The 19,279-nt window shown below is 40.7% G+C and overlaps 1 protein-coding gene across 1 annotated transcript; it reads right to left on the reverse strand.

Annotated features, from left to right (window-relative positions):
• Nucleotides 1-547: 547 nt before the first annotated feature.
• nudt4b (nudix (nucleoside diphosphate linked moiety X)-type motif 4b) lies at nt 548-13,795 on the reverse strand. The gene is made up of 5 exons (XM_004548181.3): nt 13,299-13,795; nt 5,504-5,614; nt 4,605-4,649; nt 4,360-4,447; nt 548-3,642 (listed from the first exon to the last, which is right to left on the reverse strand). The coding sequence occupies exons 1-5, from the start codon at nt 13,395-13,397 to the stop codon at nt 3,422-3,424; spliced, it is 564 nt and encodes a 187-aa protein (XP_004548238.1). The 5' UTR covers nt 13,398-13,795; the 3' UTR covers nt 548-3,421.
• Between the last annotated feature and the right edge of the window lie 5,484 nt (nt 13,796-19,279).

The raw sequence follows: 19,279 nt of genomic DNA on the forward strand, positions 1-19,279 counted from the left end.
GCACTGCGCTGTTGTGTTCAAAGGAAACTGCTGATGGATACGAGGAACTGGGTCCAGCAGGTATGCCCTTCCAGACAAAGGAGCCGGCGTTTGATTTTCACAAGTTGTAAAATACGACTACTAAAAAAACTTTTACAGCCTTGACTTTGATCAGTGAGAGCTCCGTCACAATCATAAAAAGCCTGAGATTTTATTCTGTGTGAGGCTGACTCGATTCTCAGAGACATTAGCCTGTATTCAGCTGTGTTAAACCTTATGGTAAAGCTGCACTCAAGGCTCAGGTACTTTGATAAAATGTGGATTTGCTGTACTCTCCAGACTGAGGGGCTCTGTAATAGTCACTCCATCGTGAAACTTTTGCTAAAGGTAATTTTTCAGCTCCTGTCACTGTGAAAACTGTCCTACTCTAGTATATCAGCTAGCAAACACACATACATACATATATAAACACAAACACTATGGCTTAATTTGACAAATAATTCTTACATATAAAAACATTTAAAAAACAGTATATGCTGCAATCAGTTAAATAAATCCTCAACAACTGTTGAAATAAGATTTTTCCTCTTTAATGCACTCTTCTCCAAAGGTCTTTCCTCTCCAATTCTTTAACCCACTTTCACATGAAACATTGCTGTGCATATTAAGATAAACAATAACAAATCTTTAGTTTGCCTTGTTTACAGTAAGACCAATCACAGATCAGCAAAGATCCGAGCATCCAACAGCATCTCAACAAGCGGAGGGAGATGTGACTGGGAGCTGTAGAACATCAGGATTAATGGATTCAAGTTGGGCTCACGTTCAGATTGTGGTCTGACTCAGTCGCATGTGTTCAACTTCAAAACGGCGCGAGGTAAAGAACCACCGCCTCATGAGAATCTGAACAATGTAGGGTGCAGTTTGGATTTAGAAAGAGATTTTTCACATTATAAAACAATCATATTCTGAAATAAAACAAAGATTTTAATCAAACAGTGTTTGAGATGTTTTTTTCCACCCTCTCGCTCTACGATATAGACGATTAAAACACTAACATCAAGTTCTTTTACCTCCCATAAGGATACAAACTGTTTTCCTTTAATTTGGCACATATTTCTGTCCAGACACACATAGAAACAGGCCGAGACTGTACGCGAGCTGAACCGCTGTATTATTTTACGATACTGCAGATAAGGTTTTGTGAAAGAGCAGCATCTACTGGGAAGATAAAGTGAGACGTGGCATGAAATCTGAAGATATGACTGAACTCCTACAAAAGAATGAGAAATGCCTGGATTGTACCACCGTTTTCATTTCCAAATGCATTCATCTGATCTTTGATGTTCGCACCAGCCCTCTGCATGTCCCATACATCTGCATTAAAAAATAATAATAAAAATAAATCCTTGTTTACTCTGGGTCAATACTCGTGTGACGTCTGTGTCTGTTAAAAAGGCTTTCATCTTAAAGTTTCAGATTATCATCCATATAATCTCATTCTCTGCTGTCAGTCATTTTAATACAACTATTACATGATGCACCCCCCTCCATCACCTCAACACAAACACCAGCCGACCTTCACATCCTAAACCTGTGGCACGTCACTATGTTGTGATACAAATACCCTGTAGTGTGCGTACTCAGTGGGGGGGGGTCAGGGAGAGTTCCTACAGGTCTTCTTTTTCTGCCATTTGTACATTGTTAAAAAAAATATATAAAACATTAAAGAGAGAAATTACAGCTTCATTTCGGTTAAAAACACATTGTCAGCGGTTCTCCTCAAAGCTATTTACAAATCGGCGTGTGGTAACTAGTCGTCATTCAGCCGTCAAAGCAGGAGAGAGTGGGAGTCTGTTTTCAGGGAGGAAACGTGACATTTAAAAGCTGGGGTGAGCCACTTTTCTTTGGCTTTTGAAAAGGAAGATGGATTTCTTGTGTGTGTGTGTGTGTGTGTGTGTGTGTGTGTGTGTGTGTGTGTGTGTGTGTGTGTGTGTGTGTGTGTGTGTGTGTGTGTGTGTGTGTGTGTGTGTGTGTGTGTGTGTATATATATATATATATATATATATAAATAATTTTTTTAGGCCAAAGGTTGTGTTGGAAATGGTAAGAATTATCAAAGATTAAAAATGCACTGTTTCTTTCTTTGAATCAAACTGTCACTGGATCATTTTACCTTTGCTTTGCATCACTTAACTCACTGATCCAGTAGATATTCCTCCCTCCCCCGGCAGCATTGAATAAACCAAGACATTAACAGATCAACAGGGAAAAAAAACAGGAAAAAAAAAAAGTCATTGTCAAGTCATTTGATGCATTAATTGCAGCCCTATGCAAACACAGGACAAAGCAATCATAGTTTATGTGGAAATGTAATTAGTGGACAGATTCTTCAAACAGCACCACGAGACAAGAGAGAGAAAACTGCTGCTGGTTAAAGGAAAAGCAGACAATCATTCAATTGTTTTCATTCAGCATAAATCACAGCAATGCACTTCCCTCCCTCCAAGCATCTCAAGTTGAGCCCGGCCACACGACCCCAGCAAGGTCGTAATTTGCACTTCTGAATACTTTTCAGTGGGGAAACACTGAGCACTGATAAAAGGGTATGTGGTCATAAACTGACATCAGAGCAGTGTTTGATCAGTCAAGGTTGGCTGACACTCAACTTCGCAGACACTGGCTCATGTTTAACTATAAACACAGCAGTGCTATCATTCTGTGACATGACCATGGCGATCATCATATCCAGTTTAGGCTCACTGAGGTAGAAACTTTTTTTTTTTTTTTTTTTTGTTTTACAGGTTAATGGTTAACTGAAATACTCCAGTACCTTCACTCCAGCTGCATTTGTTAACACCAACATCCAAGTTTAAGTGAAAATACTAATTTAGATCAATTAACTGTATTTTGTCATTAGTTAATGGTTAACATGGTGGAAAGGAAATCACGCTTTTACATTAAAATGCAACGTGTCCGTCTATTACCAATTAACACTGTCGACTACGCTTTATTAGAATTCACGCAGCATATTCGTTCAAATAAAACGACATAAAAAGGACCATCAGTGAAACAAAACAACCCCAATACCACATTCATACAAAGTTTCTGTAAGGCATTCCTTCACGAGGTCACTCGTACCAGCAGAGTCTGCAGCTTCTTCGTCCCAAACTTCAGCTCCTCATTCTGACGTTTGCCAGCAAAAGAAAAGTGTTCGATTTAGCCACAATCACAGTTTCTCTGCCAGAGTGTTCCCAGCTTCTCCTGCTCAGTCTTTAACACGGCTCTGGCAATGGCTTTGGTCTGTCCTGCAGCTAAGATTAGAAACTATACATACAAGAAGAGCCACAACTCTGAAAAAGTCTTTAGATTCATGCACGAGACTGTACAGACTTTAGGTGAACTGTCTCAGCTAGACAGGACAGGAGGTTGAGTTGCAGTCCTATCTGCAGGAGGAGCCCAGCACGCTGCCCGTCGAGGGTGTGGTGGGTGTAGCGCTGTAATGGGGGTAGTTGTCGTTTGATGAGGGGCTCGGGAGGATGGAGTTTCCATTGGTGGGAGAGCAGCTGAGCTGGAGCCTCCGCAGGTACTCGGCGTGAACGGGTTTGTGGCTCTGCAGCACTTTGATGGCTTCTTCCACGGTGAACCACTCCCGCTTACGACCTGCAGAGGGAGACAGAGAACTGAAGATCAGGTTTTCTTAATCACCAGCAAAGTGCACTGTCACACAAACTGTAACTTTTGTGCAGAACAAGCCACGTAACCCCTTCTTTCCCTTTTCCACAAGCTGATTTGACTTCATATCAAAAGACAAAGTGGACTGTGAGCTTTAATAGCTTCTGCAGGTTACCCCATTTTCACTTGTTAGAAGAAAAAAAAATAAAAAACAGTGACACTGGATTGAAACATTTCACAGAATGTCACAATGAGGCAAACAACTTGCATTCTTAATAAGATGCATTAAAGTAGGGTGAAGATACAGTATCCATCTATATCTATAGTATCTTGAAACTCAAATATATATATATATATATATATATACCTGAAAACCTTCAAATATGCATGTACAGACCAAACTGACGTATGCTATAAAGGTTTTCAGAGTTCAAAGCAAGAACAGAGGGGATACATTAGGCTTTGGATTACACAGACTGGATACTGACGTCCGCCGCACTGACAGCTGTAATATACTGCAGCTAAGTACCACTGCAGTAATGATCAGTGGCCTAGATTTATAGGCACCTGTTGTAACTGCCAGTGTGGTTTCTGTGCAGTACTCTAGTCTTCACATAAATAAAAAATACAGAGTATGGTGTAAGCAGCAGCACTCAAAACCGCAAGTATTGATGCTTAAGGGGAGGACATGAAGCAAAACTTTACCTATGTTGACAGAGTCTTCCCAGTCCTCGAGGGTTTCCGTCACAGTCAACACGTACACGTACGTTCGGTGCTTACGATCTTGGTTTTGCTTTAAGGATCAGAGACAGATGTATATTTAATTACAATGCAGCGATGCAATAAATCATGCAATTCACACCTACATTTATTTGCCAATTTTAAAGTAAAAAAAAAATTGCAGATTTTATACAATTTGCACATTTTGTCCTGTCCTGTGAAAAGCTTACCTCAAATACACCAAGCAAGCGTCCTAGTTTGCCCTTCACACCGGCCTGAGGAAAAGATAAAGGAGAAAAGAAAATCATTCATTTCTACTGGCTGTAGTGTTTGGGAAGCACAGAGTATACTTCTTTGTTGGAAGGCTCAAGTAGCTATGGCCTCTGTAGAAGATCAGTCACAGAGATGAATAGAAAGTGAAAACAACAGAAAAGCAGCGTTCTGCATCAACACAGTGGGAACTGTGTCGCGTTTCAACATTCAGGACAGTCCAACAGATAACTGCCCACAAATAAAGAATACATATATCAGGACTGAACAAATTAAACCCCTATGACAGTTTTTGCAGAAACTAGTAGCAAAGCTACGAGCTACAGAGTTAAAGGTCGACATATAACATCAATATAAAAGATTTCACTGTCATTTATACTGTACTGGGTCATCACCTGGGTAAGAATACAATAATAATAAAAAGAAACTTGCTTGAATTCTGCAGATTGTTATTACAGTAATATGAGAGAGTCCCTTTCATAACAGTCATTTTATTAATTCAGATGTACTGTGTTCTGTTCACAGGCCTCAAATTACTGTTAAGACATATGTCATCTGCTCAAGTGTCAGTCTGCCCCACTGATGTGTCCTGAGGGAAAGGCTACAGGGTTTGTGAATGCACAGGAATCTAGTGAAGGGCCAAGTTTAGACCACTGACGTTGCTGAGAACACAAGGTTCTCAACCAGGGGGAACTCTGAAATACCATCAGGCTCCTCATTCACCCAGCTGCCGACACTGTACCCCTTCAAAAACCTCTCACCCTTACCTATAGACTTCAAACCTATTTCACTTTATAGACTTCAAACTTGACTTATATACGGTAACATTAAAACAAAGTCAGGGCACAGATTTATTTACCTCCTCAAACACTTCTCGCACTGCTGCGCCACATGGCTCCTCCTCTGGCTCCATCCCTCCTCCGGGGACGATCCACTGGTCTGGATGCCGACTGCTGCTGACCAGCAGAACCTGTCAAAGAAAAAGAAAAACTTTAGGAAATGCAGACCGAGTTATTATTTTTACTTTAAACCCCAATAAACCAAAGGAGTTAAAGCACGCAGGAGCATACAGAGTTTCAGTGGCCTATATTGCAACTTGAGGACATGAACCATGACCCTTGGGACTCAAAACATAAAAAAAAAAAAAAAAAAAAAATGACTGATGGTTGGAGTTGGCTTAGCGTCGCTCACAAGATGCCAAAGACAGGATTACACTCACTCGCAGAACTGAACGCAGACAGCTGTGGACTGTAGAGAGACACAGGTGGTCTTATTTCACTACTTTCTGATCTCTTTAAGAGGATCCATGCACATTTAATGCTCTTAGTGGAGTGACTCCATGCTCCATGGTGCATGCTTTTTTCTTACGAATGCAAAACACCAGATTTAAGACCACGAGACAACACAAACCAAGGCTCGGGAGCTACAAGCTAGTTCATAGATGGGATGATTGCTTTGTACCAAATTAATCAATCCAGTGTGGACTGATCCATTGTGGCCGCCATTTAAATAAGGGACCAGGTGAAAGTACTTTCAGTGTAGTCCATATCCCCTTGACTTTATACAAAAGGGGTTTTTTTTGTCACACAGACAAATTGAGTTGCATAAAGATGCTACACACATTTAGATAAATATATATTTCTTTGAGCAAATAATCCAGTTTTTACTCCTTTATTTACTCTTTTTTTTTTTTTCCCCCACCACTTCATGTGGATGCCCATTCTTGAAAATACTCAACCCTAATTAATACCAGTGTCCATGTGGTCCCAACACAACATGAACTCAGCGGACAATGCTTGTAAACTCAGCTGGGGGCCCCTAAACTTCTGCCGGTGCTCCCGAGCGCCCCGCTGGGGTTTGAATTACACGACAGTTGCAGTGTCCACTGATACGTACAGATCAGATGTGCCTGTGTGTGCGGTTTGCGGCAGTATCCACATAGCAATCGAAAGAAACACGAAAACAGCTGCTATGAGCATTATCGCATTTAGCATGAAGCTGTGTCATCATCATTAACACATACAGCCAACAAGTGTGTTTAAAAAAAATAAACAAAGCAGGATTCTGTCACAGTCTGATGGTTCATTTAAGCGTGATTCTAGCACATTTTAGCATTTTTCCTTTTTCTGTCATAATCCAGCATCGACAAACAAGCGGGGGCGCCGGTCAGGGCAAAGGGGCCACACAGTGAACGTCCATGAATTAGTGTGAGAAATCTGTGAGCATGTGCATGTGCAACAGATGGTGAACAACGCAACCTAACTGACTTCATATGCAGTAATCTGTGAGAGAAGTCAGCCTGTCGCTTAATCCCACCTCAGCTTTCGTATGGCTTCCCTTACATTCTCTAATGGGATTGTGGCCGCGGCTACACGAGGCTTTCTGAGGCTCTTCTAAATTGCCTGGGCTGAAGACCAGACTGTCTGACTGATACGGCACATGACTGGAGCCCTATCTATCAGTTGCCGGCTGGTGTCTTGCTCACATGCCTGACTCAACCACCTGCTTATTCCCGGATTGCAGGTTAGGGTAGGGGTGATGGGGAACCGATGTTAAGTGCATGCGTGCAAAGATTTCCCTAGTGATGATGTTAAGAAGAAGCATCACACAACAGATGTTTATGTTATGTGACAGGTGTACAGCTTACATAATGGACTGTAAATGACACGTTAAAAGAAGAGGCATTTACACAAATAGTACAAGCAGCACTGGTGCAGGGCATGCCGTTCTCTCAGGAGGGTGCAAACTATAAGAAATGTGCAAAGCTGAACCTGGTAACCTGCCTCGGTAAGCTCCCTCAACAACAGGAGGGCTTTTGCCAGTGAGATCTTTTATTTTGTTTGTCAGTGTGCAGCAGTGATTTTATTTTTCCTCCTTTACAAATGTGAATGTCACCTGCCAGAAGTCATTACTGTGCCATGAGGTTCCACGCAGGCTCACCGACTTGGCGACTTCACGGGTGTGCCAAATGGTCCTCACGTCTTAACAGTGCGTGTGTGCTGAACTGCAGCCGGTGAGGATTAAGGGGAGATCGCTAAGCAGTGAGTGCGCGATGTATACAAAACACGGTGTTTCCGGGGCAGCAACAACGAAGCTCATTTTAGCGTTTAGTTGTAGTTGTTGAAGAGGAAATATTATTCATCCACCCTAAGAAAAGAGGGGTTGGGTCAATTTTGGAATGTAGAGACTGGAATCTACATTTTACAAACCATCTTTAATTAAAGAGGTTTGCTTCTTCACACTGCTCCATATTTCATACAGAAGTGCAGCAGTAGGGCACAATTTCACCTGTCCAATGCCAAATATGGACCTGCAACCTCTTTAGGCCATTCACCTACATTCAAGAATTTAGAGAATTTCCCAAACACAAGTCCTTTTGATCACAATAAAAAGAAACCATGTTACATGTTGTAAAAGAACTGCCAAAATATGTCCATTTCCTTTATATAATTATCATTATTACACTTTTATTTGAACCGTTTGTTCATTTATTTTCAGTAACTTGAACAGTCACGTGAACTGGTATTCCCGTTATCAACTAAAAAAAAAATAATAATAATTATAGTATAGATTAACTAAGCTCCACCTTCTGAGCTGTATAGCAACCCACCGAACAAAAAGACCAGTTAGTACAAAAACAGCACACAAGCTACAATTTAAAGAGGCCAAAAAAAACCCAAAAACAAAATAACTCACACCTGGATGGCAGGTCAACAGTCAGCTGATGGTGAACTCTGAGCACTGAAAACCCACTTATGTTCAGAAAGAAGGTCGGGCTAGAGGAGAGGCCTCTGGGCAGAGTTATTACAGTTCCTCCAATTTGATTTTTTTGTAATTATAAAAAATAACAAGCAAAACTAGACCGATTTTTCCAGGGTTAAGAAGTCAAAAACAGGCAGGGTATTTTAAGCCATCAAATGACTATATAAATAAACTTTACTTACTTAAAATGGGTCTTTAGGGGCAGAATAAGCACGTAACCAAGATTGGTCAACATACAGTTCAAGCAGGGAGTCTTTCTTACCTTAGTTAACAGAAGCTGTTATTTTGCATAACATAAAAAACTGGAAGACTAAGACTGAAAACATTTCCTTCATGTTTGTATTTTATTATAGTTTTTTCCACCAATATGTATTTTTACTAACCTTTCCTTACACTGTTTACATTATTTGGTTTACATATATGTTTACTCTCTAGCCATAAAAAAAGAAGAGAAAAATTGCCTTGGGGGAGGGACTGTTTACTGCTTTTTTCCTCCTTTGACAACGTAAGAAATCATAAAAGCATATTCCAAGTTTTAATTCTTTTATAGGAGAAGGAAGATTGACAAACCTCCCTAAAGGTGGCAGGGCAACATTATTGATAATTGATGTACCACATGCATGTTAGTATCAAAAAGAAAGTATTGTTTGGTAAATATATGCCAATGGTGACACTACAAACAACAACTACAAAACCCTTGTGAAACCTTACAGTGTAATCTGGCGTGCATCTACCTGGAAATGTAAATAAATGAAAATGGAACAAATGGAACTATTGTGACTGGCCTGTTCAAGCCTATACATTTCCATTTGCTTTTTCGCCACAGTCTTTGATCAATGAGATACGATTTTCCGCCCTAGCATGAGGAATAATAATCAAACTTCGATATAAGGACTCACATATGAGGGACATCGCCAAACCAAAATCACTGAAATGGATGTGTGAGAATTTACAAAGAGGCAAAACATGAGGGACAAATACGTTAGGGAAGGGAAAAAAAAAAAAAAGAGAGAGAGAAAGAAACAGAAAAGTCCTAGGATTTTATTTGTTTCTATCGTGGCTGGCATCACATATAAAACAGTGGGATATGACCACAAGGTAATTAACGCCATGCACAAGCATGAATGGTTATATAGCTTACGACATAACCCCTACAAAGATTCACCACAGAAATCCAAATCAGCCATAAGACATGAACTGTTTGGGCACTTTGTAACTTTTTGCATGGTGGATGCAAATTTAGCAGCAACTTGCTCAGAGGTTTTACCATGTACATATAACACTGCATGTTTACCAGTGGCATACCACTTAGACAGGGTGTGTGTCTATAAGCCTCCTCTGGATAGCGAAATACACAATGAAATACACATGAGTCATCTTTAAAGACTTCAATGTAAAGACGTGTATGCTGTAGAGCCCAGAAGTCACTGATTACACAACCTCTCTGAACACTAGTTAACTTCATGAATAGGCAAAAGATTTTCAGAACCACTATTAGTTAAAAACAGAGTCGATCTTCTGGCATGGCCTCAAAACGGAGACAGCAGGGAGGAATATTCTGGAGGACATAAACACCTCCTCCCCATGGGGAACTGCCTGTAGCTGTCAAATAAAGAAGGCTCCACATGCCAGGCAGGCAACCGGAGGACAGAATGATGTAAAGTCACAGACACCAAAGAAGAGGAGCGCAGGAGACATGATTGATGGTGCTGAGAAATTAATATAGTGGCTGCATTATACGACAACTAATTAGAGTCATAAACAAGCAACTTCGGAGGAAAACAGCACAAAATGCAAATGCAGAGAACACATGCGACTTCATTCTTGATGTTAAGATGTAGCGTCTTCTCAAACTGGTAACCGGCCACCACCATTTCCATGATGACAGCATTTGTTACTTGCTGGGATACTTTCAATATCAAACCATGGGGTAAAATCTGAGAAACACAGAGGTTACTGCTAAAACTGTTATCCTGATAACACTTATGGCATTAAAATTCACTGTGTTAAAAGCCTCTGACGGCAACTGCTAGATTTGACATGGGGGTGGTGGCTTTCAAGCAAGAATACCATGTGACATCTTATAAAACTGCTTTGCATTTATATGGAATCATAGTTTGTGACACTCAGGTGAATGCAAGAATATATTCTTCAGTCTAAAGCGTTGATACTACTCCATTGCGCACACCTTTGAGTAGCTGTAGCTCAGGGCCAAACAGCCAAGTAGTTATTCCTGTTATATTTCTGAGATGTTAGCTTAAACTTCACCACCTGGGACGCACTGTAATGTAAATTATCTGCAAACAAGTCAGCGCGGTCATGGAGAACCCCCAAAACTGACCGAAGAGACCCTGGTGCTAACCATGAGATAATGGTAGGTCACTGGAACCCAAGAACTGAATTCTGGCTTAGACAAAAGGGTCGACAGAGCAGGTAGCTCCCCTTGTTTGATTCGCCACCAGTTTTACTTCCCGACACAACCCCTGAAGAGATTTTTGTCTGCGTCTGGAAACAAACAAGTGACCCTTCGCTCACCGAGTGAATGTGTTAAACACTAAACCACTGGAAGCACATTAAGAAGGTAGACAACTAAATTAGCAAATCTGAGCAACTGTAGCTCTAGTAGAAGATTTTATGGCCCAGCTAGAAAGTATTGTACAGGCCTTTCTGTTAGACCAACAGCGGCAGACAAAAGGCTGAAGAAGGAGGGAGGACCAAAGCAAAGCAAAACAATGAAAATTTCAGGCTGGAAAGCCAAAATGAACTGAAGGTGACTGTAAAATAGCCATATTGCAGCTTTGAGGCAGCACGGACATTACATAATTCAGTGAGCACACAATTTGATTGAATTATACCAAGCGACGACCACTGGGGAAAATAGTGCTGAAATTCTTTTACTATGATGCATCACATTAACCACATATGTTAGCACACTAACATATGTGGCTTTCCTATTACTGACATGTTTAGACTTAAAGTAGACACACATAAAAACACTGGCTCTTTTTGCTTGATTATTCGTTGTGACAACTTAGCACTGTGGTGATGAAATGTAATTCCACCAGCTCAACCAACTTGTCTGTCTCTTTGAATTGTCAGCTTCCCATTTTTCACTGTTCGAAGTTAAACTATTGCTATCACAGAGTCTCTGGCCTTATGGGCCCTGCTTTCTCCTTTCCCTTCCAAAACAAAAACAGCTGAGCAGATCTAGAGCTCCTGTTCCACCAGAGTTAGGTATCCAATGTCTACATGTCTATATGTAGTGTATATGTGTTACTACAAAGCTTACACTACATGTGAATCGTCTTCAAAAATCACCATTAGTGCCAACCCAGTTACAGTAAGAGCATCACATCAGTTCTCTTACTTAAAGCTGAGTCATGTTTGTGGTTGCAAACCCAGACATGCTTGTTAAAGTCCTGAGGGTAGTAGTCACCTACATCCTTCTGTTGTCACAATATTACAGTACACTAATGTAAGTAAAAATGGCCAAACCAAAACAATTCTAAAGAAAGCAAAACTGCATCTCTGCACAGTATCTCTATTTCTTTTATGGCTACGCATTTAAAAACAAAAAAAAATCTTACATAACAACAGCATACCACGTCCACATGTGCAAACAAGCAGATATACTGTTTGCATGCTTGTAAAATTCCTGATATGGTGTGTTTAACAGCCAAACACTGGAGAGCCTAGGCAGAGCTCTTAGTGGCTGTCTAGTGACAGCAGACAGTGATGTCTTTACTGCACATTGTGTAACACTTTGTTTATGCCAGGCCAAAAAACGGCTAAATATAGTCAAGCCAGAATATGCAGGGGACAGCCTTGACTTTTGTCACTTACTGGTGAAACATTCATGCACGTAAACCAGTTAACCAGACCAGTTAGCAGACAGAGACATTATATAAGGTCCATTTTTACAGCTTTTGATAATTAGGGGGGGGTTGAAGTTACAAAAAAATATTGCAAAAAAGGGGGAGGAAACAGTCACCCCACAAAATAAAAAAATAAAATAGAAAACTATGGTAGTTTAAAATCTGGCGGACGTCTCACTAAAGCCCTGCCTTAGGTTACCTTAAATCTCCTTTGAGGTGGGTCTAAAGCACTGCCCATCAGAGCCTGTCACATCCATTCATTATTTACATGTGATGGTCCCTTTAAATCCTAATCAACAGTATTGCTACGCAGCAGCCCGCCCAAGGCCGGCGGGATGCAGCATAACCGTGAATGAAGCTGCTCGGTCATGGACGTTTACATTATTGTCATATTAAAATGACCTTACATCTGATAAATATATTTAGCAGTATACCTGTGGCATATATTGTTACCCCCCCGCTCAGCCCACGCCACTGTTAAACCCTCTACTAAAGGAAACGTACAAGTGAGCGCCTCGCCCCCCTTCTGCTCGTTGCTTCAAGCTAGCGAAAAGCTAACGGGAAGTTACTTTCAAAATAAGAGCCCCGCCTTACTTGAGAGGGCAGTTTCACATTGCGCTGCTGCCCGTGTGTTTTATTTTGAAACAAACGTACTATTAGTCGTATGATGATAGGTGAAGGTGGCTCGACAGCACCGCTTTTCCCCCCTTTTCTCTACGTGCTCCTCAAACTAGCCTAAACTGGATGGCCCAAGGCACATCAGCAGCACGCAAACACAAACCAAAAAGACAGTGGCTTTGCCAGCAAACACGTAACTACACCTAGTAGGCAACACCATAAATCAAAGCCCGTGTGTCTTATTACGGATCGTTGTGCGTTTTGAAAAAGAGCATCCCTGTGCACTTTGAATGGCTGCTAGATGCAGATTGATTAGGCCACAAAGTCACAGCACACAAACGCTGCATATTGTTGATAAGATGCAGGAAAACAGCGTCACACTGGGATAACCTTTCTTACCTCTTCTTCGCGTTCATTCTTGAAACACAGACAAGCCGCTCTCTTCTTGAAACCGTCGCCATCGTATGTCCTGGTCTGGTTTGGTTTGAGCTTCATCATTGATTTGGAAATGTGCCTCCTTGAGTAAGAACCGGCAAAAAAAAGCAAAATAAAAGAAGAAAAAAAGGTGGAGGGGGTGTCCAATTAGTCAACAGCACAGCCGCCGCATTGTACTGCTCTATGCACCCGATGGGCAGATCAGGAACGGAGGATGTATGAAAGATCTCGTCAGACAATCCTGGATTTAAGCTTGTCCTTGTGAAAATAAGCACAAATCAGAGCCTCTGATGTGTAAGTCAAGCCCCCAGATGCTACCTGCGATCTCCAGTCGGCAGTATGTGCGCGCAGTCCCGCAGGTTGAGAGCTTATGTAGAGTGCAGCCTACACAGCACAGCCCTCCTCTGGATCCATTTGCGTATGGCCGCTGACTCAGTACAATGAACAAGCAGCCCGGAGTTTCGGAAATACAGATCACTCCTCTGAGGAGGGGATGAGCTAATTGGATGGGTTTGTGTAAAGTGGGCGGGGCTAGGCGTCTACTAAAACATAGATTGATACGTAAGTTTATTATTTTGTTTCCAGTAGTACAAGAGGGAGCTTTTGATCAAACATCCAGTGTGTGGTTCCTGATAAGAATTTTAGCAGGTCCTGGGGATCATTTTGTTGCAGTGAAAAAGAAAAAAATCATGCTGATTAGGACTGCCCCATATCCTAATCCAACAAAAACAAATCTTGACCAGGCACAGGTATATCTACATATTTTCTGGCACCTTCCACAGACGTTTCGTTTTTTTCTTTCTTAAAGCCCAACACAGACACAAATGCAGATGACATGACCTCAGTGTGCGCAGTAGCTACAGCCTTGATGTTGGTGTGGCGGAACTTCAAAAGGAACGGGGGGGAGAGAGACAAATCTGTCAGAAGACAAGATAACAATATTTATGCTCTGGTGGCAGTTTTACAGTCCATCGCAGACATAAGGTAAACAGTATTATATACTCAGACTCGTGTGCGAATGAGAACCGAGGAGGAAGTAAAAGTACTGTTTAAAATCTAACTGAATTAATGGATGACTTGTCCTTGACAGAATCTAATTCTAATAAAGTGAAATGACATTTTTGATCTTTTGAAGTATGATATTTTGATAGAGGACATTACTGATTTCTGGCCTTTACATTTTCCTGGTATTGTTCACTGACTCGCTGATTTCTGATCTGGGATATAAAAGACAGACTGAAAGTTTAAAAGACCATCTTTTAAGGAAACACTCAAATTGTGAAATCCCAGTTTTAAATCCCCCAGATATGTGCTAATCATATTAGTACCAGACCCACCAGACCTGGAGCTCTCCTTGAATTATCATGGCTCGGCTGAGCAATACCACCTCTCAGATCCCACAAAGAGAATGGATTTACAAAGCATTTTCCATGATATAGTCAGCTGTGTCAGTTTTATTGAATTGGATTTTATGGGTTTTCTTTTACAGGTTCCACCTTTTGTACATCCACATGTAAGAAGTAGACATTCTGTCTACTTCTATGTGCCTTACACAGTCTTCTTGCTGTAGTAAGTTGTTTTTCTAGTTCAAATGAACCAGCTGCTTAAAAACCTCTTAGATTTCTGCTTTTTGACAAAAGTGTGCACACGATCACGTACAACACATTCTGTCCAGTGTTGGGAAATCACTGAGATACTCCCTGCTTTCACTGACTTTATGTCATTACAGAGGTCATATTCTGAGTGTGTTATTCCCACTCAGCAGGAAAACAAACATGTGGGTATCAGAAGTATTTTTCTGAGTTACTTCTGAAAACTAGAATTAGGCATCTTGATGTTGCAACTGTTTTTTTGTCAGAGGTTGTGACAACAAACTCCTGACCTGTTCTTCCTGGGAAGACTATCAAATAGCAGTTGCTCTCGTGTACCTGTGGGAAGTGCTAAGTTATCAGCTAAGTAAATGTAGTCATTGTTTAAATGATGTCTTTTAAACTCACTCCAGATAATCAAATTGCAGTCTAATGGTGACAGAGTAGAGCACGTGTGCTGATGGCACACATTAACTGAGTGGGAGCCTGGCCTCGGTTTACCTTTGACCTGCAGGCCAGCATGCTGTACGCCTGCAAATAACGACATCAAAAGCAAAGTCAGCTCCGGAAGATAAAAATCCATAAATTAATGAAATTGATCAAAGGGGAACCGGCACTGTGATATCCGACTTGTTTGTGAAGATTTGTGGAGATAGTCAAGTGAATCTTTATTCTGTCTTTAAAGTTTCAGGAGATAAATGCTGGCAAAATGAAATTGTGTATCATAGATCCCTTTGACTCTCAGTTTTCTGGCAGTTAGGCCTTTGTGTAGTCATTAGGTCAAATACTTTGGCATTAAAGGAAATGCTACTTTAGCTTTCACGTGGCTTGCCATTCAAGATTTCCTTCACTCCTGTACTTTCCCTCAAGATGTAACTTATGGATGCAATGCCAAAACATTGGCCTCATACATTCTTGTATCCCTCAGGTTGCACTTTGAGAAGCATTTTATTTGTTAGAAACAGTTGGAGAAGGCTTAAGTTCTGCATCCACTAAGATTGCAAACAGGCTAAATACTACTTCTGATGAACACTTTTATATTTAGCTTTTTAGGTTTGTCCATGGACGTCCTGATGTAGAATGATGTAGTAGAACGTGAGGCAGAGCTCTGAGATATCAGACCTCCAGACTGGATTCAGGAGACATACACTCTCTCTACTTCTGCACTCACATATTTTCACTTCCCATGTGTTTATAAACTACTACTGCATCACATTAAGATGTACCTCCTCTCTCTTATAATGTGTGTCAGAGGGTTCTTCCTGTTAAAAGTGAGTTCTTTCTTCTCACTGTTGTCCAGCGCTCTCCTCATAGGGGACGGTGCGATTTTTGGGGTTTTCTCTCAAATATGGTATGGCCTTAACCTTACAATATACAATCCCAATTTTTTTAAAGTTAAAATGCTATATGAAAGTGTCAATAAAATCTCTTAAACTCATATTCTATTCACAACAAAAGATAACAAATCTTTACACTGAGAAAATGTAATGTAATGCTCAACTTTCCTGGCAGGCAGGTTAGTTCAGCACACAGACTCTTCTACTAAGCAGTGCTGTTGAAATACAGGGATAGACACAGTGTGCTGTTTAATATTGTCTTTCTGAAATATACAAGGTCTTCCCTCAACAAGATGTCGCTGGAAGGGAATATATGTTGCTCTAATACTTGCGCACACCTTTCAGCATTGATGGTGCCTTTCCAGATGTGTAAGCTGCATCCTCCATAGACAATAATGCACCCCCTTTTCATTGGAGATGAAGGTCTTTGAATTGAATGCTTAAAACGAGCCAAATGGTCCTCTGGAGGATGTGGCATCCATGTTTTCCAAATAATGTCCAATTTCAAATTATCTGACCACAGAACAATTTTCCTCTTTAACTCAGTCGATTCTAAACTGGCTTTGGCCCACAGAAGTTTCTGAATCATGCTCACATGTGGCTTCTTCTTTGCATGACGGAGTTCCAATCTGCACATGTGGATGGCACGGCATTGTATTATGTACTTTAGATAATGAGATATTCAAAGTCGTTACAATTTTGTTCACAGTCTTCAGTGACCTTTGTCAAGAATCTCCGCCTCTCTAAGATGCTCTTTTTTGATACCCAGTCATGTTTCTGAGCTGTTTCAAATGAACCTAATTAGCTGCAAAATGTTCCTTCAGCTGTTTTGTTTTAGTACCACTTGCTTTTATAGCCTTTTGTTGCCCCAGCTTAACTTTCTTGAAACATGTTGCTGCCATCAAATTCAAAATGAGCTAATATTTTTCATGACATAGTCAAATGTTTCAGGTTGAATAGTTAATATGTTTTCTGTGTTCTATTGTGAATCATTGCATTATATTTATATTTTTGACTTTTTGGAGGGAGTAAAGCAACTTGAGGTGATAGTTGGGAAATGGTGCAGCATAACCACTATTCAGTTTCTTTCAGTTTGCTGATTTACAGAAAATCATTGGGTGTAGTTTTGAGATTGTGCAGAACTAACTGATGAGCTCACTAGTGTCATGAGACTGATACTCAGTGAAACAGGCTAATCGTGATGAACCCAGTGACCCCTTTTCACACGTTTTCCCCCATGAAATTGGGAGGGGTGTGGGGACAGAGAACTCTTGACTCCCCCTTCCATTTAACCTAGAAACTTCTGTGTGGAAAAAAAAACAGGTAAACCCCAGTCATATTATCATTCAAATCACTGTTGTCATCAGTTGCTTCAGATGTAAATAAAGCATCAAATGCAGGTCATCGTGTTACTGCAAGTCAGACAGCATCATCATCTTGTTTTAGCAATGGTTTCCTGGCTTTGCACTGATCTGATCTCCTAGACCATAATTGCAGAGCAATTCCAACATAACCTATAAATAATTTAAAAGATAATCATTTATTTGCAATATGCTATTTAAAGTAATGGCTACAAAGGGGAAAAGCATTGTAGGGAGTGTGTATATTTCTTCAAATAGTCCAGATAACTGCATATCCAATGGCTTAAGTGGTCATCTTAAGTTTACAAATGACTACAGAGTTTCTGCAGGTTGTCATTTGTATCCATACCATCAGGGTAAAGGAGATGTGCTAGAAAATTTATGTATTTATAGACTCTTGATGTCATTTGCATGATATATTATAAGTGATTTATAATGGGCTAAAATTAGAAACAGACCAGCTGAACCAAATCTTGCTCCTTAATATAACAACAGATGTTATCATCCTGATGGCATCGGTGGAAAATAAATCTTTCTGTCATCATATACTTAAAGTGGTTTATCATCGCCGTCTTGCATAGCAAAGGAGGGTAATTAAGAGGTCCCCATTTAGCCGAGGTGTGAGGGGAATATACGGATCCGGTTTCTTCTGGCTCATGCTGAGACAGATGGATGGACACAGAACTGACTGTCTTCACTTTATCAGGAGAGTCTGCCACAACATGCACACATGGATACACGTGTCACTTTTTTTAATACAAAGAAATAGTGTATACATGTTGCTACATCTATAGATGCACACACATACACCCACGCTCTCACACACGGAGTCCAATCTGCCTCTTCATTTGCCTGTGATCCGCTAAGTGTTAGCAGCCAACTGTGATTATGCCTATAAAATCCTGAGCTGATTAGCTCACCCATAAGTCTCTTCTTTGACCTCAGCGCTGAGCCTTCAGTCATGAGCCATCTGAGGGACTGGCTACTGGCCAGATAGCACAATCCTGAAAGGATCTCTGATATAAAAGATGGAGATGTCCTCATCCAGATAAAGACAATGAGACATCATTTATCCCTTTCCTAAGTTTAGCTCATGGATAATCGTCATGCTGCAGCTATCAGGATAATTTTAGGTCCAGCCATCTGTTTTCCCATAAGGTCTCCATTATCGAACACTTAAATGAGTTTTTTGCAACACATCCTTCCCTGAAATACAGTCATTATTACAAGCAAACATGCAACAATAGTTTTCAGGTACTGAGCGTGAAGTGAACGTTTAATGAGATGAAACTCATCTGATAAACTCCTGCTGGCTGGCCAAGGCTGACAAGATGGATGTGTGCTGCTGTCAGCTGTTGAATATAAGCCTGTGCAAAGGTAGATCTATGCTGTATCTTCACCAAGGCAGAAACCGAGAACTTGAATCTGACTCAAGTTGGAGGGCTGCCACTCCCAGGAGTGACTCCTTAAAACTTGAAATTTCTGACTTCCGACTTATTTAGGAACGCACCAAAAGCATTGATTTAAATCCAACTGAGATGCTTTGGCACAACCTTAAACAAGTCAATAATACTTAAACCTCCCTTGGCTAATATTAATATCTGTTTCATGATCTAACCATCTAAGGTTGACAAATATGTAAAAAAAAGAGAAATCAG

This window comes from Maylandia zebra, linkage group LG17, assembly GCF_041146795.1.
Source record: "Maylandia zebra isolate NMK-2024a linkage group LG17, Mzebra_GT3a, whole genome shotgun sequence".
NCBI classification, from domain to species: domain Eukaryota; kingdom Metazoa; phylum Chordata; class Actinopteri; order Cichliformes; family Cichlidae; genus Maylandia; species Maylandia zebra.

Coding starts and splice junctions, on each gene's coding strand:
- nudt4b (XM_004548181.3), bottom strand. CDS start 13,397: ATGATGAAGCTCAAACCAAACCAGACCAGGACATACGATGGCGACGGT. Junction 5,615..13,298: donor AGAATGAACGCGAAGAAGAG/GTAAGAAAGGTT, acceptor TTTCTTTGACAG/GTTCTGCTGGTCAGCAGCAG. Junction 4,650..5,503: donor TGCGAGAAGTGTTTGAGGAG/GTAAATAAATCT, acceptor TCTTTTCCTCAG/GCCGGTGTGAAGGGCAAACT.